This window comes from Aspergillus ochraceoroseus (assembly GCF_002846915.1).
Source record: "Aspergillus ochraceoroseus IBT 24754 chromosome Unknown P175scaffold_7, whole genome shotgun sequence".
Taxonomy (NCBI): domain Eukaryota; kingdom Fungi; phylum Ascomycota; class Eurotiomycetes; order Eurotiales; family Aspergillaceae; genus Aspergillus; species Aspergillus ochraceoroseus.
In genome coordinates, this window is record NW_024468482.1 from 1 (window position 1) to 23,568 (window position 23,568).

The 23,568-nt window shown below is 45.2% G+C and overlaps 6 protein-coding genes across 6 annotated transcripts; 2 read left to right on the forward strand and 4 right to left on the reverse strand.

Annotated features, from left to right (window-relative positions):
- Window positions 1–4,002: 4,002 nt before the first annotated feature.
- Window positions 4,003–4,893, forward strand: vip1 (putative actin cytoskeleton protein (VIP1); the record flags this gene model as incomplete). The annotated part of the gene is made up of 3 exons (XM_040897588.1): window positions 4,003–4,057; window positions 4,117–4,203; window positions 4,305–4,893. Exons 2-3 carry the CDS (start codon window positions 4,133–4,135, stop codon window positions 4,891–4,893), a joined length of 660 nt encoding a protein of 219 aa, XP_040749848.1. The 5' UTR covers window positions 4,003–4,057; window positions 4,117–4,132.
- Window positions 4,894–4,931: 38 nt separating this feature from the next.
- P175DRAFT_0503253 (uncharacterized protein) lies at window positions 4,932–5,567 on the reverse strand. Its single transcript, XM_040897589.1, has one exon. The coding sequence runs from the start codon at window positions 5,523–5,525 to the stop codon at window positions 5,265–5,267; it is 261 nt and encodes an 86-aa protein (XP_040749849.1). The 5' UTR covers window positions 5,526–5,567; the 3' UTR covers window positions 4,932–5,264.
- A 961-nt stretch (window positions 5,568–6,528) lies between these two features.
- P175DRAFT_0510941 (putative nonsense-mediated mRNA decay protein (Nmd5)) lies at window positions 6,529–10,194 on the reverse strand (the record flags this gene model as incomplete). Its single annotated transcript, XM_040898555.1, has 8 exons — window positions 6,529–6,698; window positions 6,751–6,871; window positions 6,928–7,103; window positions 7,156–9,023; window positions 9,080–9,264; window positions 9,336–9,796; window positions 9,947–10,025; window positions 10,105–10,194. 8 exons carry the CDS (start codon window positions 10,192–10,194, stop codon window positions 6,529–6,531), a joined length of 3,150 nt encoding a protein of 1,049 aa, XP_040749850.1.
- A 542-nt stretch (window positions 10,195–10,736) lies between these two features.
- P175DRAFT_0462955 (SKI complex RNA helicase subunit SKI2) lies at window positions 10,737–15,172 on the reverse strand (the record flags this gene model as incomplete). Its single annotated transcript, XM_040894803.1, has 6 exons — window positions 10,737–11,432; window positions 11,514–11,693; window positions 11,748–11,935; window positions 11,987–12,263; window positions 12,319–14,830; window positions 14,946–15,172. The coding sequence occupies 6 exons, from the start codon at window positions 15,170–15,172 to the stop codon at window positions 10,932–10,934; spliced, it is 3,885 nt and encodes a 1,294-aa protein (XP_040749851.1). The 3' UTR covers window positions 10,737–10,931.
- A 1,094-nt stretch (window positions 15,173–16,266) lies between these two features.
- P175DRAFT_0494840 (uncharacterized protein) lies at window positions 16,267–18,778 on the reverse strand (the record flags this gene model as incomplete). The annotated part of the gene is made up of 4 exons (XM_040896038.1): window positions 16,267–16,351; window positions 16,405–18,009; window positions 18,064–18,516; window positions 18,756–18,778. 4 exons carry the CDS (start codon window positions 18,776–18,778, stop codon window positions 16,267–16,269), a joined length of 2,166 nt encoding a protein of 721 aa, XP_040749852.1.
- Window positions 18,779–20,946: 2,168 nt separating this feature from the next.
- Window positions 20,947–23,200, forward strand: P175DRAFT_0534200 (Hsp70 family protein; the record flags this gene model as incomplete). Its single annotated transcript, XM_040900116.1, has 4 exons — window positions 20,947–20,973; window positions 21,050–21,173; window positions 21,231–21,296; window positions 21,429–23,200. 4 exons carry the CDS (start codon window positions 20,947–20,949, stop codon window positions 23,198–23,200), a joined length of 1,989 nt encoding a protein of 662 aa, XP_040749853.1.
- Window positions 23,201–23,568: the final 368 nt, after the last annotated feature.

The following is a 23,568-nucleotide window of genomic DNA, read 5'->3' on the forward strand; positions in this document are numbered from 1 at the left end:
GGTAGTCCTTCTCGTACTCGCCATGTTGCTTCGCTTGGTAAAGAAGCACTTCGAATTGTAAGCGTCTCACTGGCGAGGCGCTTGGGTATGGGTAGTGTTGGTAAAGGAAGCAAAGCTACACGGAGTACGAGGATAGTAGGAAGGTACTGGAAGTAACAAAACGAAGTGCTTGTCTCTCAGCACTTCGGGGGTTATTGCGTTGCTATTTATGTTGCCTAGTCGAGTCGCCGGCGCGGCGCAGGCGACTCGAATGTTGCCGTTCTCCCGATTACCCTCGGTTACTGGGTATGTGGTTCGGCATGTGGTTCGGCATGTGGTTGCATGTCACGTGGTCGCCGTGACACCCTTTCAATATTAATAGATATAGTTGCTCTAGATAGACTATTATTATTTAGTTTTAGTCTATTAGGAAGTCATAGTTATATTCTATCTATTTTATTAGTATTACCTTCATCAAATATTATATCCCTTAACTAAATTATCTTCCCTGTATCTAGATACTATACCTTATAGATATAATCTCTATTATATCCAACTAGTTAACTAATTTTTGCTCTAGGCAATATTTTTATACTTTTAACTCTATTCTTATATAGGATATTTATAAATACCTTGTATCCCTATACATAAATATATTATAGATTAATATCTTTAATTAAGATATTTAATCCTTTATAAAAAAGTTATATAGGTAGCTTTTCTTTATTATTATCTTTCCTGACTAACTTATTCAAAATATAGACTACTATATCCATACTATATGATTATATAATTAGTTCTATTTTTACTTATATATATATTATGTAGGTGGTTTAAATTATATAGCTACTAAACTATTTAATAGTACTATTTTCCTTAGGGGTTCATGGTAGTATTAGTTTATATATAGTACCAAAATCCTTACTCTACCTAGTATACTTATTAAATTTAGGAGCAGAGTTAAATCTAATCCTTCTAATATAGATACCAGTCATATTCAGCTAACTATTATATATTTTCTTTAATGCCTTTAAAGATTCACTTTTTACCTTTAAATATTATACAAAAAGGTATCTAGAATAATTATCTAGAATTAATAAGATATATCTAATACTATCTCTTTTAATTAGTTTGATTTCTTGGAGATCTACATATATAAATTATAATAATTTTATTATATATAGTTATGGTTTTCAGGATATCTTTTTCTTTGATTTTAATAATTAATATGCTTTATAGTATAATTTAGTATTCTAATTAATAGCAGGCAAGTTATTAGTAGCCAAGTTATTACTTTTATTATAAAGTATTACCTTATTACACTTTAATTATTTAATAGATAGATAATCTAATTATTAATATAATAAGTCTATTAGTATGGTGGGTATAATCACTACCTTATTTAGAACTAAAAATAGGATATTATTATTTAAGATAGTATATTTAATTACCTTATTTATTACTATCTTATAAATATATTAATTTTTCAAGTCAAAATAGATTCCTAATTCTACCTTTATTCTTTCTACTAGTATCAGGTTATATAGTATATTTAGATTCCAAAGATATTTTATTTAGTATAATATTAAAGTACTATTATCTAATTTAAATTAAATTATTACTTTTCTATAATCTTGAGAATATACTACCTTACTATTAGAGGTAATAAAACTATATTCTTAAAGCTATTTAAATCTTTAATTAGGTTATTAAAGAGATTATAATTATTATATACTATATAGCCTTGCTCTAGAGTCATATAGCTACCTATTCTTAAAGTAGTCAATATTAAAGCTATTAATATATTAACTCTAGATAGTATAAAATTATTAGTATCTAGAATAATATTAGCCTATATAGCTAGACTAATTTAGCTTTAGATTAAATTATTCTTATTCTTTAACTTAAGTAGCCTAAAATACTAAAGTATAGAAGTTAGCCTCTACCCTTCCTTCTACTTATTAATTACTAAATATAGGCAGTTCTTAGTATCATGTTTTTCCTCCTTATAAAATAGATATAGTATTCCTGGTTTCCTAAATTACTTTAACTAGTAGTTAATATAATTTATAATTATTATATTTTATAGTAATATATATTTTACTATTACTATTATCTTCTTTTATTATTTATTATTAGTTAAGAATTTAGTATATTTATAGCAGGTATGGTAGTATTAAATATAATATTAGATAATAGATTCTCCTGAACTTTATCTTTTACTATATTTATATAGTATAAAAATGCTTCTATATAATTATTTTAATAGGATTATTACCTAGGTTATTTAAGGTTAAATCTATAAAGCTTATATTATTCCTTTCAAGTTCCTAAAGTATTATAGTAACTATTTAATAGGATATAATAACTATTTTTAACCTATTAGAAGTATTTATTTTCTAGATAAAGTTTAATATAAACTTATTAATAATTATATAATTCTTATACTTAATCTTAATAACTTCTCTCTATATCTAGTATATATATCTTTAATTACTATTAATAACTATCCTTTATAACTTCTATATAAAATTATCTATAAAGATATATAAGATAGTATCTATTAATAATTTCTCTACTAATTTCTTACTTATTAAATATAGTATCTAACTAGCTACTATTTATAAAAGAAGTTCCCATAATTTATACTTAGGATTATCAAGTTATAGTCTAGAAATATTACTTTTAAGAAGCTTATCTATCTTATAAAGTCTTAGCTTTATTTATACAAATAAAGCCTAAATTTCAAATTTTAAATTATTTTCCAACACTATTATTAGGCTTAAGTTAAATATACCATTCTTTAGCTTTATTGCTTGATTTCAGCCATTAGTAAATAAGGTAGTAGTCGTCGAAGGTAGGTATAGTAAATTAGGGATGTCAGGATATCTACTAAGGGTAGGTTTAGTTACTATTTTAGTTAAATTATAGAAATTTTCCACACACTATTACCTAGGTGGAGTAACATAACAGCAGTACAGGTGGTGTAACACAACAGCAGTAAGTAATATTTCTACCAGGATCTCTTTCCAATCAGGGAGCAGATTACTATACAGGGGTACAGGAGTATGATAAGAGTTTTAGAGGTCTATAAAGCATAAAATAGAATCTCAAGGAGGGCTCATAACCTGATAAGAGATCATCAAACTATGACAGTAGAAAGTTGACCGAAATGGATTTAATTAGTCTAACTAGAAAATAAAGAGAAGGAGAGATGCTTGGAGGAAGCATGGAGATCTAGAAGGAAATCATAGCCTTAAATACACAGAGTAGTCACGTGTCGCTACTCACTTAATGGCAGTGCTGTTTGCATTGATTGCAGCACTCCAACATGAAATACTGCGGGGGCGCATCCGCGATCTCGAACACGAGGTCAATGCTCAGAAGCATCCAGAGCAGCTATCAACCAATCCGCCTTCTTCTCTTGTAGAAGAAACCAAAGTATTATCGATCACGGAAATGGAAATCTAGAAACAACCCATCTACCTTCCCTCCTTTTTTTTTTCAAAAAAAAAAAAAATATCATTTGCTTCGCACTTTACTAGCCACCCACCCTCTCTATTGCCACCTATTTTTGTTTATAGGTTTGGATGAAATTTTTTGGGCGTTTCTGTTGTTGGGATAAAAAACAATCCCATTTTTGTTTTCGGGAATTCTTTGCTTTCGCTGTCCCCATCACTCCCTCCTCTTCTCTTAGATTCGATGGCCAGGTCTGCTATTTTTATCGAAATACTACTGCCTTGTTCCTGTTCCATATGCTCCAAAACCCAGCGGGTATGGCCCACTGTGGCTGTGCAAGAAGCTCTTGAGGAACGTCATTCCGTCATCGTTCGACTGTGGCGGGTCCTGGCCATCTATAGATAAATACGTGGTGGGCTGCTGCTTCTTTGCTCCTATATCCTTCTTCTTCTTCTTCTTCTTCTTCCTCCTCTCCACTCAGTCCTGTCTTGACGAACTTCCTATCTTCAAACTCATTCCGTATTCTACCATCCACCATGTCGCAACATACTACCGTTCATGTCGAGGGCATCTCCCCCGCCACTACCGACAAGGAAGTTCAAGACTTCTTCAGCTTCTGGTACGTTCCTCACATCGCATTTATTATAATAACCCACACACATGTTAACCCAGGAATAGTGGAAAGATCACATCCATGTCAGTCACTCCATCCTCGGCTGAAGCAGATGCCCCCAAGTCTGCGTCTGTAACATTTGAGAAAGATGCGTAAGTCTTAATACCCCGCACTCATTCCGCCGGTCCCGCCACAATAACGCGCGCCCCTCAAAAAACATCAAACCACCTCACTCACACACATAAATTCCCAGAGCCGCTAAGACTGCCCTCCTCCTCGACCAGACCCAATTGGGCTCCGCCGTTGTGCACGTCAAGGCAGCGCAGACTCTCGATGAGATCGCCGGCTCCCACAGCGCCACCGCCGCCGAGGCCAAGGATGAGAACAACCACACCCTCGAGCAAGAGGACAAACCCCGCTCCCGCATCGTCGCAGAGTACCTCGCACACGGCTATGTAATTAGCGACAATGCCATCCAGAAAGCCATCACCCTAGACCAGAAGCACGGGTTCTCGTCGCGCTTCACGGCCGCCCTGACCAACTTCGACAAGAAGACCCACGCTTCTGATCGCGCCAGAGGACTCGACGAGAGCTATCAGATCAGCAACAAGGCCGCTAGCGGATGGCAGGGCCTGAACAATTATTTCGAGAAGGCTCTGAGCACTCCCTCGGGCCAGAAGCTGCTTGATTTCTACACCCGTACCGATAAGCAGGTCCGTGATATCCACAACGAAGCTCGCAGACTCGCCGACCTGAAGAGCGGCAAGCCCGCAGCCGAGAGCGGCCATGCTGCTCCTCCAGTGACAGAAGCTGCTGCTGCGCCATCAACCGAGAAGGCCTAAATTTTTTTTTTTTTTTTTTTTCTAAATTAATAAGTTTAAATTGCCCCGATGGAATAGTAAAAACTGTTTTAGGTTGGAACTTTGGACGGAAATTAGTTTTGCTAGCATGCATGTTATGTTAATTCTATATCATATTAAGTTCATAGTACTCCGTATTATGAACAACAACAACAACATGCTTTCATTAGCTGGTTGTCTGGAACCACGAAATACATGACATGACATGACATGACAATTTTATCTTCTTCTTCTTCTTCTTCACCCATCATATAAACCAGTATACATAAGACACACACACATATTACCTATAATATAATAAAATTTCTCCCCCCCCCTAAGAAGACTGACTTGGGCTGGCGTCAAAGAAAACCTCAATTCCCAACTCCCTTCCGGAACTTCCTCGCCTCGATCTCCTCCAATGGATGCACAGGGTTACTCTCCAACCCCGCCAGCTGCCTCTCCTGCTCCGACATCGACGCCTTGGATGCGTGTTCGCGTGGCTGCGCGGGGCCCTGGCCCCTCTTGGTATTATCGTATTCGTCCCTCAGGTGTCCTGAGCAAAAGGGTTCTTGTTCCTCGCGGGATTGGCGAGAGGGGGAGGGGGATTCGCGGCCGGGGTAGCGCGATGTCATTTTTTTTTTTTTTTGGTACTGCTACTATGTAGGTACTAGGTACTAAAGCCTGGTTAGATAGATTCGGTTATGTTTTGGTTGTATTTTACTTACAACGTAGAATAAGATAAGATCGTATAAAATATAGGTAGGTAGGTAGGTAGGTAGCCTCTCACCAAGTCAATTCAAGTAGTATTGAGAGAAACGAGAGAGGGAGCCGGCTTAAGTATTCCTAGTATACCCAGAATAAAGCTTTGGTGCATCATGATGACGTTGGAACCATATTTATTCCTCCTTCCAGATGGGTCGGGCTTGTGATTCTTATGGTTCGAGGCTAAACAATGGATCCTTTGAAGTATATGTATGGGATTACTCTCTCGATATTATTTCTGATCTAGGTAGATTTCAAGGTGTAGTCAATTATATAATCACGTCATGATATCTGACTTCAAATGTTCGCTCCTGTCAGTGTTCTTGTCCGTGCAGGTACTCTGTTCTCTTCGTCTTCGTCTTTTTTTTTTCTTCTTTTTTTTTGTTTTCTTTTTTCCCCCCCAAGGAACAAGAGACGAATGGAAAGGAATCAATTGCTCATGCCAGGATGAAGTATAAAGAAATGCCAATCAACATAAATTAACTCGGGGAATCGGGTTCGGAGCTCCGTGCAGAAATATGATCAGGGTAGGGGAAACCAGGGACGGGAAATGGGACTTTTAACAGGATTCGTAACAGATAAAAGAAAAAATATGTAAAGGGGTCGGGAGGGGAAGAGGTGGGAAATGCTCTCGGAACATTCAAACATTCTAAACGGGGAGGAGGAGAAAGAAGAAAGAAAGGGAAGCATAGGTCACGTTAGGACGTATCCAGCAGACTGCCTGACAAATGGACAAAACTGTTAACCGAAGCTCCAAACTGACATTGCATATTTTATATCATGGACTAACATATCCCGCGGCAGCCGACTGATTCATCTCGTCGGCTCTTTGAGGGAGGTTTTGTTTTTCTCGTCAACGCCATATGTATCGATCTATTGGCCCCCGTTGGCTTGGAGATTGGCGGCCTTGGCGGCCTCTTCGTTTGCCGCCGCCAAAGCTTTGGCCTCGGCTTCATGGAAAACCGCCTGGATAACCTGCTTCTCTTCCTCATTCAGAATGTTTGTCAAACTCTCATAGAGTTGTGGCTGTTCTTGTTGCATGTCTGTAATGTATATCAGCAAATGTCTCAAAACAGAAGATAGTGCGATACGTACTCAGGAAGACTTGCTTGAACAGGCCGTAGGGTTCGACCTTGTCCAGAGGCGTCTCGAGTAAGCTCTCCTCATCAAGCTCTTCATCATCGTCGTCCCCGGCGAAAGACCCGAATTTTTGTGCCTGCTCAGTTGTTAGCATAACTGAAGTAAGAAATATGAGAATTACGAAACACTCACTTCTTTATTCAAGAAGTCAAGATAAGCAGCGCTCTCATCGGGAACATCGCCCTCGGCAATAGCTTCGGCCTCATCCTGCTCGGTCCACTCGATCTCACCATCCCAGTCATTCTCCTCATCGCCTTCATCCTCATCGTCATATGTGAAATCAGACTCCTTGGTTGCATCTTCCCGGTCTATGTACAGTTAGTGTCAAAATCAATCAACTTAGTGAAAGGCGAGACATACTCTTGATGGCGGCAGGTAATGTCTGGAAGAGTCTAGTAACTCCCTGGAGCAATCTTGGCCAGCCCTGCTGCACGCTGGCGGGGACATCGCCAGCCTTCAGCGTCAACAGCGAGCTGATGGCAACAATCGAAAGTGTCTTGTCGTGGACCCGTCTAAAGTTGTCGATGTTAGAGAACCAAGCGCTGAAGAACTTGTTTGTCCATCCCTTGGCTTCCAGGACCTGGAGACTAAGAACCGGGTTGTAGTAAATAGCGTTAATCACCATCTCCATCAGGTGGATTCGGTAGGACTTGGTCCTTGCCTCGCCAGCATCAATAACACGCATCGCGAGTTCAATGAAGACAGGGATGTATTGGTCAATGTAACCGCGCAGGTTCAGCATGACGGTCTCGGCGAGCTTGCAACCGCAGATCCGGTCAACACCGCCAACCTTCTCATCGTGGAAGATGTCCTCTACCATGCCCACAACAGCTGCGAGATAAGCGGGGTTCTGGACCATCATCTGAGAGCCGTAGGCAACGTAGTTGTCGAGCGCAGGCAGCATGTCTTCCAGGTACAACTCAGCACCTGCCTTGAAGGTCTTGTGGATGAGCTCGAAGGCCTGCCACATAGTAGGGGAGATGGATTTGGAAGCAAAGGTGCAGCTGTCAATGATCTCGAAAACTTCGTTGTAGAGGTCGTAAAGCTTGTTCTCAAGCGTGATGCTGATGACAGGCATGAGGATTGTCTCGAGATGCAAGAGCACGTCGGGAGTGCTCTCAAGTGTGAGGATTAAAGTGCCGATTGTTTGCAGGACACCAAGAGCAGTGATACTCTTGTCATCCAGGAAATCGCCGTAGGCATCTTCGTCACCTTTTGCTGCATTCCTCTCCAGAAGTTCGCCTACAATACGCATATACGTGTCACGGAGTTGCTCACTCAGAGCAACTGCGAAAGGAGTAAGTTCTGCGGAGAAGACTTCAACAAAGTCTTCCATGACGTTGGCCAGAGCATCCACATCAACCTCGTTGGCAAGTTTGAGAAGTTGCTGCATAATCTGAGGAATATTCTGTTGCATGGAAGTGCGAATGACATCGTGTCGAATAAGAGGCTGGAGAGCAAGCGCAGCCTCAACACGCACAGGCAATTCCGAGTCCGTCATGGATTCCAGGATATTCCGGTAGATGATCATGAGGTTGTTGGGGTCCTTGAAGTCGAGCTGCTCGAATTTCTCCAAGGTATCACAGGCACGGGCCCTGAGGAAGCCGTGGGGGCTGCGGAACTCTGGGAAGACGTGTCGGACAAAGAAATATTCGACCTGGTCCGCAATTGGACTCTTCTTTCCAAGAATGACGGAGGCCAAAGAACCGATCATACGAAGAGCGCCTTCTTTCTCCCTTGGCAGTTTTTGATCTTCCGGAGCAGCCTCGTACTTGCTAACAATGCCGTTAACGAAAGTGAGAATGGAAAAGGTTTGCTTCTTGCGGTTCTTAGTGAGAGCAATCAAGAAGTTTGTGGCGGCAACGTCCGGTGCAGAGACCTCCTCGTAGTAGTTCAACTTTCGGTGAAGATACTCGGATGGGTCAGTCTCGAACAATTCGATATCCTCATCGGTTTGACATAAGATGGGGAAGATGAAATGAGCAACGAGGTTATCCATGTGCGGCTTGAGGTGATCCCACATCGCCTTGGGCTTAACACATTCCTCGAAGAAAATCAAGGTATAAGAAAGCGCTGGGTTGCTGAGCCATTGGCCCTTCGACACCCACTTGTCGATCTCCTGCAGGTATCCCTTGAGAATCTCCGGGGCGAAGGTGCCGATGAAAGCCTTGGCATATGGGGTATAGTCGGGGTTGCTTGACTTAGACATGGTTGTGGGGTTTCCGTATCTGCAGAGCCCGAGTCAGACCAATTCACTGCGCGGGTATAATAAAAGACTACGCACCTAATAAACAGACGGTTCAGGTTGGCGTAGGCCCATTTCTTGCACTTCCACCAATGGTTGAGCTCCCGCTCCTCCTTCGATTCCATCATAGAGTTGGCAGGAGGTACCTTGGCGATAATGCGGAGGAAGAGCGTGCACCAGTCGACTGTTGATTGGTGTGTTTGCAGATGCGGGGAAAGCTCAAACTAATGCTCTGTCAGTTTCCAACTACGCTCGATGTATCATCCATCCGTGCACTGCATCTAGGATAACCCACGTAAATAGCATGCTTGTACGATTTTACCACGATACGAAGCATTTCCGCAGCCTCCAAGCTTTCTTCATCCACAAGCTTCGATCCGATGCTGAGCAGCTGGGGGAAAGAGTGTTCGATAATCTTGTCAAACTCCTCGCGCTTGTCTCCAGCCTTGAATCGGTACACGCGGCAGATGGCTAACAGACACTGCAGGCCTGCATAAACTGAGTTGGCGTCATGTGTACCCAATAGTTGGAGGGTGATATCCAGGAACCCAGGCCACTTCTCGGGGAAGTCATGCTGGAGGATCTTCTGGAGAAGAGGGACAAGCTGAGCGCGAACATTTGGGGGTGTCGATGCCAGGGCAGGAATGAGCCTCTCCCGGAAACTTGGTTTTTCCTCCTCAGGAATCGGTGTGCGCAAAGAAGACTCTTCGACAGGAGACCATCCACGGTTGATTCGGTTTTTCAGGTAGACACCGGCTAGGAGGTGGCGGGGAGGATGTTAGAAAAAGGTACGCCCATCGAAGAGTTGGAAGGGTAATGCGCATTCAAGGGATCAAGCAGTTCTGTCATGTAGAGGGAACAAAGGGAAGGGGGGAAAAAAAAAGAAAGGTTCCAGCAGCAACCTACCCGAAAGTTGAACGGCATTATCCTGCTCCCCCTGCAAAATATCCAGCAGAGCATTTACAAAACCTGGCTGCGTCTCGGCCTATAAAATCCAAGAAGAAACGAATCCGTAAGCAACGAGCAACCCCCCCGCAAATTGACCTCAAGAGTCAGAGACATACATATTTTAGGTCCAATTCCGCCTGTCGTCGAGTATCCGAATTTGCGTCAAGTGTAGACTGGATGCGGTTCCGAAGTGCTGCAACATCCATCTCGGCACCAGCAATAACCCCCGGGTTGCAAAAATCAAACGTCAAAAAGGAATAGCCCCGTTACAGAGTGGTGAAAAAGGAGGAGTCAGGGATAGGGAGGGGGATGAACGAGACAAAGAGAGAGAGAGAGAGAGAATAAAAAGAAGGGGGATACCTATTGCCTCGATAGGAGTTGTGCAGACGAGGGCACTGGATTTGGGTTTGTTGGGTTTGGTTTTCTCTCGTGGATTTTCAGGCGGTGCTCCCCCCCCGCGTCTAGGGCAGCGAATCAGACCGCCTGCCGCCCCGCGCGGTAAGAGATTTTTTTCCTTTGATGGTTATAGAATTGATTTTTCTGACGTGATGTTGGGTAAAAATTATTGAGCAAGGTGATGTGAGTCTTGGGAATCCATATCAACTAAAATTTCATCCGTACGATACCTATGGCCGATCTAGTGTGGTGATGTTGAATTCTTGACTCTCGGGGCCTCAGGAATTCTTCTGGCAGAAAAAAAAAAAATTAAAAAAAAAAAATTCAAGACTAAAATCCTTAAAATTTAGTCCACGTGGTTCGCAATCTCCATACAATTCTTCTCTTCAAGGGCGCCCTGGGCTTACTAGTAGGCATTTGGTGGCGGTTCTATAGTACGTACTAGAAATGGTACTATTTACAGGGTAATTCTACAAACCAGGGTCCCTTTTTCTCCACAATCGTGATGGTGTTCTTAATCTAGTCTTCTTGGTCTAGTACAGTACCCTCACATATACAGGGATGCCGCAAATATCACATCCCGCTTGATCTTCTCCTGTGCCTCTTGCATCTTCGCATAGAGCGTTGGGTCCCCGACAAGCTTGGCCGCATTCTTCACTTCGCGGCATGTCTCATCTAATCGTGAAATCGTTCGCACGATCGTGCCTTCCATCACATCAGTAAGATCAGTAATCCGGTTGAACGACATCCCTTTGGCCCATTCGTAGACCACCTCTGCCAACCCGAATCGGGGTTGGCTGACGAAGTCATTGGTGTCTTCACTGGACTGAATAACCTGGTGCTGGATCTGGAAATCATTCACCTTATCGGATATCCTGACAATGGCTGCCTTACCCTTTTCCAAGCGGGGGGTCAACGTGGGGACATTCTCCGTTTTTTCTTGGAACACAAACGCAGATAAGAGCGCGACTATCTCTTCTGGTTCATATTCGGCCAAAACATTCTCAAGGATGAGTTCTGTCAAGACGAGCTCGTCGGCAGAATGAATCTAAAAAGAAAAAGGAGGGGGGAAACATTAATGATTGTCTAGGATGGCATAGCTTTGTTTTGAGATTAGGATGACACTTACTTCGCAAGCCACCTTCCCCTTAAGTTGCACACGAGACTGCTCATCCACAAACCCTAGATCCTTCAATACCTGGATGCGCTGTTCGTAGTCCGGAAGAAGCTGGAGATTCTGGTCTGACATGAGCTGCTTCAGCTGGGAAATGTTCTCTTTAATCTGCCATTCGTCATGTTGCATCTCGAACTATATATACCTGTAAGCAGAGGAACCGAAATTTAGTAAAAGAATGACACGCACGTGTTTCAAAAAGTTGGGGCATTGCAAACTCTGGCAAGATTGGGCAATCGTCGCCTGTGCTTGCCGTTTGTCCAGGATGTCTCGAACTTGAAGCTCTTTAATTCGAGCCCAGTCCATTTCATCCCAGGTTGATGTTGTCCATGAGCTGCACAACCCGGACAGTTCCTTGTCCGCAAACTTGATCGCCTCTGTATACGACGTTAGTTTTGCTTATTTCCTACAAATATTGATCAATTCACCTTTCTTGATGCTGAGATACCATGGCGGTCCACTCAACTTCACCATAGTATTGGTAACGCATTCAATATCCACGATCGGGACCTTAAACACTTTGAGCGTCATATCTGCAGAACGGCCTGGTAGGGACTGGAAAAACTGCCGGAAAGCAGGCAGGAAAGGAAGAATGTCGCTGGGATGGCGTTTGCTGCCCAGTTTGCCGACCTCGAGGATTTGTATGACCGGATTAGGACCACCTCCAACTTCTCGAATTATGACCCCTGCTGTTCGAAATCCATCCTATACGGTGATTAGGCCATTTCAAACAAATAAAACAGAAACACGGGCAAAATACCTTGCGATATACAACCAACCGCTTGGGCATAAAGAGACGCTTTCCAATAGGAGAAGAGAGTAACCCGACGTGCAGCTCACTTGTCAATTTCTCATACTCGATCGCGGCATCATGACAAGCCGCTAGATCAATGTCACAAATTTCGCAGGGCTCTCGCCTAATCTTTTCCAAGCTAGCTTCCGAAAGCTGCACCTGTTTTTCATGCTCTGGAAGCAAAGCTTGTGTAGCATTCTCACTAAAACTCCTCTTAATCATCTCTTCGATTTTCAAGGCTTCCACCCGCAGCAAATTCAGAATCATGTTGTAAGTGAGCCTAAACTGGGACCGGAGTTTTGTCGGGTCACCAAGAATCATCTTCCTCAGTCCACCGGCAGGAGGTGCCTCATCCTTGCCAGTGCTGACAATTATCACATATCCAACAGTATCCAGACCTCTTCGTCCCGCGCGACCCGCCATTTGGGTATATTCGCCTGGCAGAAGATCTCTGAAATTTTTTCCGTCATGTTTGCGGAACCCTGAGAAAACCACTGTACGAGTAGGCAAGTTCAGACCCATGGCGAAAGTTTCTGTGGCAAAAAGAACCTTGACCAACGTTTTCGCGAACAAAATCTCGACAATCTCCTTCATGATAGGTAGCAAACCACCGTGATGGACCGCAATACCCCGGCCCAACAGCTCGCGTAGTCGTAAAATTTGCGGCAATGCCCTATCTTCTGGCTTAAGTCGAGTAAGAGACTTTTCAATGGTCATGTGAATAAGACTCTTCTCTGAAGCATTGCAAAAGTCCTGGTTTGACAGAGAATCGGCATTCTGTTCACATCTCTTTTTAGAGAAAACGAATATACAGGCAGGCAGTAGATTCTCCTTGCGAAGATGTTGGACCACTTGTACCCAAACAGTCTTGTCTTGTTGTGCACTTGTTCTTCCTCCGCCTCTTCCAGTTCGAGCAATGTTTCCTGTGCCTCTATTCGATGGCTGCCCTCTTCCTCCTCGTTGCGCTCCACCTCGTTGGGCATTTCCTCGAGCCCCACCTCTTGCAGGAGTTTGTCCACGTCCTCGGCCCTGGGGGCCGCCTCTACTGGCCTGGGACTGAGCCTGGGCTTCGGCTGCCTTTTGAGCTTTAATCTTATCCTTGCCAGAAATAATATCATCGGCCTCTTTCCAGCCTTGCTCGATGAATCGTTTGTTCGAGTCGACAATCTTGTATTTCCCTTTCCCGGCCCAGAGATAGTGCTCAAGAGGAACAGGTCTTTTAGCTGTTGAGATAACGTAAATATCTTTCTTCTTTGTACGGCCAACCCAAGAGGCGAATTCGTAAGTGTTAGGAACGGTAGCAGATAGGAGGATCAAAGTGACATGCTCAGGAAGCATAATGATAACCTCTTCCCACACAACACCTCTCTCAAGATCATTCACATAGTGCACTTCATCAAAAATGACGAACTCCACATCTCTAATCAAGTCTGCACCTCGATACAGCATACTCCGTAGAATTTCGGTGGTCATGATCAAACAGCTGGCTTCGGGGTTGATCTGGACATCACCGGTCAAAATGCCAACATCGTCGAAAGTATTCTTGAAATCCCGGAATTTCTGGTTGCTCAGAGCTTTAATTGGAGACGTGTAAATCGCCTTTGTCATATGCTTAGCAGCCAATGCAATAGCATATTCTGCGACGACTGTTTTTCCCGCTGATGTATGTGCCGCCACGAACACCGAGTCGCCATTCTCGAGATGATAGACGGCCTCCTTCTGGAAAGTGTCGAGTTCAAAAGGCCACTCACGAGCCATATCCGGGACAAGGTCATGGAAATTCTGGATTTCCTTATTGACATCCACAACGTGAGCCCATTCCCTCCCGCCTTTCCTTTGCACGCTAGAAAAGAGAGGGGCACGTGGTTCCAGAGAAGGAAACTCAAGCGGCAATAGAGAATCGATATCCTCCTCTCCTTCTTCCTCGCTGCTGGATTCACCTTCATCCCCTATTTTAACACCCCCTTCCACATCAGACGCGCCCTCATCCTGCTCCGTCTCGATATTGCTTTCCTCCTGCTGGAGGGTATTTTCGACCTCTTCGTCGTCTTCTGCATCTTCCTTGGATTTCGCTTCTTCGAATTTAAGTCCACGAGAAAACCCAGGAGCAATCTCTAACAGGCCACCCTCAGCTCCGAAGTTAATAATCCGGTCTAAACCAGCCTGCTTGCCAGTAGCCCGGGTAGCCTCTGCCGTCTGCACCCCTGACTCCATTTCCGCAATTGCTTCGACGCCCTCCAAGCCCCCTGGAGCAAAGGGGAAAAATCCAGCAGCGCCTCTTACGAAATCAGCACGACCAGCGGGTCGGCGGAGCAGAGACGATGAATTCTTAGCATTCGCGCTATTCGCAGGGACAGTTACTTCATGGTACCCTGTGACGCGTCCTTCAAGACCTTCACGATCAAAACGAACGATCGTTCGTGTTTGAGTTCCTGCAACCTCGAACAGGTCAGAGTAATCCGTTGATACATCCCATCTCCTATGTCCAGTTAGCCACATCAGTACATAGACCCAACACACAGAGCTCTAACAAAGAGGGGGGGAATTGCCGGCACAAAATCCCAAGAAAACAAAAAAGTAATTGTCAAACCTACTTCTGCAACCGATTCAACCACTCTGGACTAAACCGAGGTGAGGGCGTCAAGAATTCACTCTCCAGCTCCTCTTTCAGCTCTGCTGCATTTTGGTGGGTTTTCCGTCTAGATTCACAACGCCTATATGTGCTGTTTTCCTCCTCAACCAGACGTGCATCAAAGGCCTTCCCGCTAACACCCTGCGAGTTCAAGTTGAGCTCGGCCAGCGTAGACGTGAGACTCTCCATCACAACGTACAAAAACACAAATCGCTGGTGCTGGTGCTGGTGCTGGTGCTGGTGCTGGTGCTGGTTCTTTTCTTTTGTAGTTTCTCTCTCCTCTCTTTATATATCTGGTTCCAAGTCTTTGTGGCACTAGCCTCCAGGGCCGTCGAAATCAAACGAGTCAAGTTGGTGGGCTCTCTTACAAAAAAACGCACAGCCAAATGTAGCGATCTTAGTCAGTAACAGTAAGTCGGTGACTGTATCCAAATTATAAACAGAGAAGCATTCATTCAGAGGGGTTTTAATAAGAGTGAATGCTGCCCCATGATCTGTTCAATGGAGCGTCGACGTTTAGCGGGGGAGAGAGCACACACAGGACTTTCCGCCGACGTCGAGCTGGTGCTGGTGCTGCTGGTGTGGGGACAAAATCCATTCATCTCAATTGTCCGCTCCGACGGAAGGACCAAACTACCGGAGTAGCTGCGTACCTAGGACTCTCTCCACTTTTTCCATATGAAAACTTAAGATGTCTTTAATTGTCAAGAATTTTTCGCATCTTAAGCTCAAACATGATTGCTTGATAACGTGGAAAAGGTTACTCCAGAGCCGATTTATCTCTACTGGGGAAAGTCCCGCGCCAGCAGACACGCTGTTAAGCACTTTTATTTCACGAACGACAAGGCACATAGAAATCGATAGTCCTGCCAGTGCTCAAGGAAGGAGGAAGAAAATTGCCAGAACGCCAGAGATGAATGCAACGGGACAAATGAAGCCTATGTACAGCAATCTTTGCAAGAGAAATCCACAATGCACCATCAAATGAGCGGGTGAGACAAGAAGGCGAAGGGAAAGCCAGACAGGACGCCGCATCAAAAGAAAAAAAAAATAAATATAAACATGAGAAATAATGAATATAAGTCCTCTTGCATGTCCAATATTCATCCCAGGCTACCAACAGATAACCCTCGTTTCCGTAGCTTCGAGGATATCACGCGCTCCAATCGAGCCCCGAAAAAAGATATTAAGGCAAACTATAGTCATAAATGTTTCAATACGTTCGAGATGCACGACCTGGTAGATCGAAGATCAACTTGGAATGTGTTGTAGTTAATTAGGATTTATCGATAATTGACCCCCGGAAATGTCTTTCGGTCTCGAATGTCAAGTTGATATTCAAAGATACCATCCACGGTTGCAACGTATCTGCAACCATAATTGTCAGCTTATTCCACGCCAGTCCAAAGTAAGATACTTACAATGTCCTCCCATCCGCACCCCAGCCAAGTCCAGCTGTGCTACTTGGGTCTTGGTCCCGATGTCCGACTCCAAAGCTGCGGTCCGGTAACTCATTAAGCGCAGTTCGGATCCATCGAGGGGAGCGTGTATGATCAAAGCCCAGTGATTGCTGGCGATATCGTTGTTCCCGCTGGTTATTTCGGTTGTGTGCATCATTTATGATCTGTCGTTGTCGCCGCAGGCGTTCGACAGCCAAGATATTAGCTCTCAGCTCTGAATTCAAACGAGGCTGATCATGAGACGTATCTAAGCCACCATCTTGCCTCTCAGTTCGTCTATGAGAAGAACGGGATCGCTGGTGATTTCTTGGTCGTGGTAGCAAATCCGAAGCGGCGTTCGAATAATAGAAACTTGCCGAAGGACGTGACACAGTCCCACGAGGTCGACTTGTGGTGCCACTTTCGTTACTAGAACTACTTTGGTCACTTGAACTTGAGTCTGCGGCGTGAGAAGGATTATCTAAGGTGGCGGATTGCAACTCCGCCGGCGAAGTGGTCCAACTAAGTGTAATACTGGGTTGCGGATCAGGAGTCGAATTGCCGGCATCTGGAGTTCGATTTCTCGCCTCATGATTGCTCTGCGACAGTATGACAGGTGGTGGTGACGTAGGACGAGAAGCTCGATTAGATCCGTCTGTGGAACCCTGAAGTCTTGGGCGAGGAATGGGGTGTGAACGTGAATTAACATTAGTTCTGTTGCGTCGGTCTGTCAAACCGTCTTCTAGTCTCGACGTCCACCGAGCTGTGTTCAAAAACTCCACTATTAACCTCTCCCTTTCCGTCAGATCCTGTATTAAACTCTCACGTAATGGGGAGGTTTCAGATCCTTCTCCAGTCCGGTCACCTGAAGAACCCTCGACAGAGTCAAGAATAGTCCGTGCATCCAGGTCATGCCGCAATTCAGATGAGATTTGGCCATCGAGGTCGAATCCTAAGACAGTAGACTCATCGATCAATGCTTCTGTAGCAACTTCTTCCATTCCAGATTCGGTCATGTCCAATTGAAGAATTTGCCTGCGAACGAAGGCCCGACGGACATCGGCAACACCAGCTCGTCCTTTGTCCTCAAGCCATACAAGGAGGTCCCAAGGCTCGGGTGCAAAAGCCATGCAGCGCACAGCACCACCATTGCAACAAGACCGAGAGGAATTGAAATAGCAGATTATCGAAGCCTTTCCGTGTGGCTCTCGAACGAGATCCCGGATTGTTCTGACATCGAATACTGTGATGACCCCTGATTGCGATCCAACAGCGCATAAACGACTGAATTGCGAGAATGCGATGGTGAAGCAACATTTGTCATCGACCCTTGAACCGATATCCATTTCAATACTGCGCAGAAGGTCCCATTTCCACTCGCAGAGCTTCTCACCAGTTTCGGTCAGGACAACAGAATTGGGGTTGCGGGTAACGTCATAAAAATAGGCGTGGGTTTCATCACCAACAGCAGCGAGTATGCTTGAGTCCGGTGAGATGATCGCAAAGTTCATACATGCCGAGTGGTGAAGAACTTTCAATGTTTTCGACTGTGTGAGCGAGTAGATGGTCACGGATTTATCATTGTTGCTGTATCAATGATTAGCATACTAAAAAGGAAAGCTAGGAGAAATTCCGAAATACCTAAGAATTGCGACAATTTCATCCGCCAGCACCTTGTCATCGCCAGGTAAACGGTGAATTGTCACTGAATTAACAATGCTACCCCCAAACTTATGTAGCTGTACCTCTGGCAGTTGATTTCTACCAGAACCCAAAGTTGTGTCCCCCGTCTCGACCGATGCCTGAGATAAAGACCTCGTCGAGGTCTCTAGATCAATTGGCAAAGCGCTGTCCACGTCCGCTCCCTGCGCATCCGAGCTACTGCCCGAGGTCCGCACGCCGCTACGGTCGGGGAGCCTCACAAAGGCGCACTCACCATTGTCGGACCCCCCGATCCCAATCCAGCCATACCCGGCCGCCAAACACTTCGGTTCAAATGTGATATGAGCAACCGTTTCTCTCTTTTGCGACGAGATATGGATTGAATACACGACTCGATCGACGACGACGTAAATTCTATCGGGATCGGCGGTACTAATATAATGGCGAAGTTGTTGGTGGCTCCAAAGCCGTTAGCTTGAGTGTCAATCTAACAAGGAATCAGACGTTTCGAGGATAATAGTACGAACAAGTTTGGTATTTTAAGGGGGAAGAATCGGCGCTTTGTGGGGAGAATGAGTGACTCCGTGGGGTGATACCTTGGGTGGGCAAAGCATCGTTAGCACAGAGGGAACAACGCGCCATCAGCGAAACTATAGGCAGAACAAACTCACGATAGCGCAGAATCCGTAGTCATGATGATGAAGACTTCAAGACCACGGTGACATTGTTTGATATGCAGCTGGAAACAGGCGCTGCTGGTGTGGGAAGGATGAACAGCAAAGCAGAAGCAAAGAGTCGATAACGATGACGGCAAGACCCAGAAAGGCTAAGGCTGGCGATAGCCTAGTACTTCTGGTACACTACCAGGCTACCTAGTACCTACTGTACTTAGTTCGCGTGGTGCGTCTCTAAAGGACGGAGCTTTGATTGCTTTGGGTTATTACCCAGCTAGACCTTTCGACAACTATTCTTGAGTTAGTCCATCCACTTGGAGTTGAGATTCCCAGCCGTTGCTTGGTTTTTAGCTTTTGACAGTAAATGAAGAAAAACGGAAGAACAAAAAAAGAGCAAAAGAAAAGGAAGAGTACAGCCCATATCGAATGTTACAAGTCGGAGGTCGAACGGATGACGTAAGACATGCTGTTCGATCCGGGGAACTCCAGCGGCGAATGCGGTCAAGTGGCTGTTCGAGTCCAGCCCAAAATAAACATCATCGATGCATCCAGTCGTCTTTTGTCGGCTCACTGAGCAACTGGTGTTCGCTTTGGGGTTTTCTGCTCGCGGTACTTCATTGCTCCCACTCTACGACCGCATGGATGGGCCTGAGCCGGAATTTGCCCTTTTGCATTATCTCCTGAGGGTGGTCAAGTTTGTAACCCTGTGGACATAATTGCTTTTTATCCTTGCCAGTTGCTCACTCAGGGAGCTAATAGTTGGCATGAATAGTTAGATATTTAGAGCATGGAATCCACCACTGAGGAGTTCCTTAGTACAACTACTTCAATTCCTCCCTAGGCGCGGAGTATTTATCTAGATATCTTTGCGATCAAATTCGAAACGGAAACCTCTCCAATCCGCGAGAAATCAATCCGGCGTGCTTGCGTCCACCAGGCTGCCCTTACGGCTTAAATGCAAGGCACTTCAAAGAGTGCTGTACAGGTATATCCAGGGCCAAATGACGGTTCATCAACCCAGGTTGCATATAAAATATTTGGTTCGCTGAATATGGCAGCATCTCCAGAACCTAGTTTGGCGTCTTGTGTATCGGCTAGGGTGGCTACAGGACATATATATACATATGTATGTACTACGATCACCTATGTATCTATATATCAACCTTTCTATTACCAAAGGGTTCTTAGGAATAGTTCGAGGTCCGAACACGAGTCACGTGTACCTGTCTTGGTCGCAACTCGTAACTGAAAGGAGCTGCAAATAAATTGAGAGCACTCCAATGGGTCCAAAAATTCTATTGAAAGAGAACCGACTTGATTCTTAGTGTAGTGCCGTGGTGTCTAATGAACTCGACACTGTAAACCTCCTTCCTTGTTCTGAGGACTATAGACTCAATATATATCGTGACCTAGAGGAGGAAGAATACTCAACTAGTAGCGGTATTAGGAGGCAGAACAGTACAAGAAATATACAGTCAATTAAAAGCTACGAGCTTCCTGAAATACAAAACAATAATTTCCTTTCCTGAAAAGCCCAATATCGTATCTACTTAGTCTATAGGTACATCTCGCGGGAAAGCCTTGGTCGGTGTAGACAAAGAGACATAGTTTAGTCATCCAATGACTTTGAAGGTCACGAGACTAAAGATGTGGCGGTATCGGCGACAGCTCGGCAAAAAGACAATACAATACGTAGGTACTGTAAGTAGGAGGTATCTATCTTTTCTTTCTGAAAAAGACATTAAAAAGAAACCCAGAACTCGAGAAGAATGAAGATAACTACGCTTTAGAAATAAAGAAAAAGGGTAGACGCGCCTTCTCGGCTACATCTAGCGGTCAAAAGGCAGCTCTCCCCGGAATGGACAAGGAAACCCAGCGGTGATTCTACCAACTTCGATGACGGGCCGAAGCTCTCCGCGTTAATTTCCACTAGTCCTCTTTACGACGACTTTTCCGTCTCCCTTCCTTAAGTTTCTTCCTTCGCAGAAAAGAGTTAAAAAATTTCTTGCTTCCTCAACTCTTCTTGACCATTTCATCTCTCTCTCTCTCTCTCTCTCTCTCTCCCTCCATCCTATACCCTCCTTCATCTCCATCCCCCTCTCCCTTCGATTGAATCGACTGGAGTCTGTTCTATAATTTTTTAATTCCTGTATTATTTTATTCCTCTTTTTTCTTTAATCCCATCACAATGTTGTCATCCCGTCTCTCCCGCGCGGTAGGTCCTATCTCCCCTTGTCTACAGCTTCTGTCTCCCGAATCCGATCGCTGACTTGCTTTCTTTGCAATAACAGCTCCCGCGCGCTGCTCCTCTCGCTCGTGCTCCCGCTTTCAGAGTCCCTGGCGCTGCTTTCCGGAGATGGAACTCGACCGAGGGTGAGGAGAAGGTGAAGGGCCAGGTCATTGGTATTGATCTGGGTAAGTAATTTGCAACAAAAATTCAATCATAATTCATATTCTAACCGGTAATTCCAGGTACTACCAACTCCGCTGTTGCCGTCATGGAGGGCAAGACCCCTAAGATCATTGAGAACGCCGAAGGTCAGTATCCAATAAAAGAAAAAAAAACTTTTCCATTAGCTTTCAGGAGACCTTGGCTTTGTGTAAAGCTACTGAAATCCATGAGAAAGCGTCCAATTCCCGAGCTCTTTAACTGACTTGGTTTAATAAAAGGTGCCCGCACAACACCCTCTGTGGTCGCTTTTGCTCAGGATGGCGAGCGCCTGGTCGGTATCGCTGCCAAGCGTCAGGCCGTTGTCAACCCCGAGAACACTCTCTTCGCTACCAAGCGTCTCATTGGTCGCAAGTTCACCGACGCCGAGGTTCAGCGTGATATCAAGGAGGTCCCTTACAAGATCGTCCAGCACTCCAACGGCGACGCCTGGGTTGAGGCTCGCGATCAGAAGTACTCTCCTTCTCAGATCGGTGGTTTCGTTCTCAACAAGATGAAGGAGACTGCCGAGAACTACCTTGGCAAGCCCGTGAAGAACGCTGTTGTTACCGTCCCCGCCTACTTCAACGACTCCCAGCGTCAGGCCACTAAGGATGCTGGTCAGATCGCTGGTCTTAACGTTCTCCGTGTGGTTAACGAGCCCACTGCTGCCGCTCTTGCCTACGGTTTGGAGAAGGAGGCTGATCGTGTTGTCGCTGTTTACGATCTTGGTGGTGGTACCTTCGATATCTCCGTCCTCGAGATCCAGAAGGGTGTCTTCGAGGTCAAGTCTACCAACGGTGACACCCACCTTGGTGGTGAGGACTTTGATATTAGCATTGTTCGTCACATTGTCCAGCAGTTCAAGACTGAGTCTGGTCTTGACCTCTCCAACGACCGCATGGCTATCCAGCGTATTCGTGAAGCTGCTGAGAAGGCAAAGATTGAGCTTTCCTCCTCTCTGCAGACCGAGATCAACCTTCCCTTCATCACTGCTGATGCCAGTGGTGCTAAGCACATCAACCTCAAGATGACTCGTTCCAACCTCGAGTCTCTCGTGGATCCTCTCATTAAGCGTACCATTGAGCCCGTCCGCAAGGCCCTCAAGGATGCCAACCTTCAGTCCAGCGAGATCCAGGACATCATCCTTGTTGGTGGTATGACCCGTATGCCCAAGGTCACTGAGTCTGTCAAGTCCATGTTTGGCCGTGAGCCCGCCAAGTCCGTTAACCCTGATGAGGCTGTTGCCATCGGTGCAGCTATCCAGGGTGCTGTCCTTGCTGGTGAGGTTACTGACGTTCTCCTCCTTGACGTTACCCCTCTGTCCCTCGGTATCGAGACCCTTGGCGGTGTCTTCACCCGTTTGATCAACCGCAACACCACCATCCCTACCAAGAAGTCCCAGACCTTCTCCACCGCCGCTGATTTCCAGACTGCCGTCGAGATCAAGGTCTTCCAGGGCGAGCGTGAGCTCGTCAAGGACAACAAGCTGCTTGGAAACTTCCAGCTTGTTGGCATTCCTCCTGCCCACCGTGGTGTTCCTCAGGTTGAGGTCACCTTTGACATTGATGCTGACTCCATCGTCCACGTCCATGCCAAGGACAAGTCCACCAACAAGGACCAGTCCATCACCATTGCCTCTGGCTCCGGTCTCTCCGATTCCGAGATCCAGTCCATGGTTGAGGATGCTGAGAAGTACGGTGCTCAGGATAAGGAGCGTAAGGCTTCTATTGAGGCTGCCAACCGTGCCGACAGTGTCCTGAACGATACTGAGAAGGCCCTCAAGGAGTTCGAGGACCGCCTTGACAAGGCTGAGGCTGAGCAGATTCGTGAGAAGATTGCTAGCCTCCGTGAGGTTGTTGTCAAGAACCAGTCTGGTGAGGTCACCTCATCCGCCGAGGAGCTTAAGCAGAAGACCGATGAGCTCCAGACCGCTAGCTTGACCCTCTTTGACAAGATGCACAAGGCTCAGTCTGAGCAGCCCCAGCAGCCCCAGGGCGAGAACAAGGCTTAAGTGTACCACCATTGAAAGTTCATTATAATAGTGGACGATCACCTGTATTTTTTCTACCATCCCCCCCCTTTCTTCTTAGAGATGTTTCCCCTTTCACCTCTACTGTTTTAACATGCATTCCGTGTATACATACTGATAGCTTTGTTTGAGATGCCCTTGTCTTTGGTGTATGGGTGTTTTTTTTTTTCATGTTGTGCGTCCTTGATATTTTTTTCTTTTCTTTTTTCCTCAAATCCCCGGTTAGCTGCTTCATACCCATTTGATCGGGCAAGCATACTTGAAATTCTTGGAAGGGTTTGTGGGGTTGCCTACAATTTGTAACTTAATGACATTTACGGCTTTGGGACCACAAAAACAAAAAGGATGTG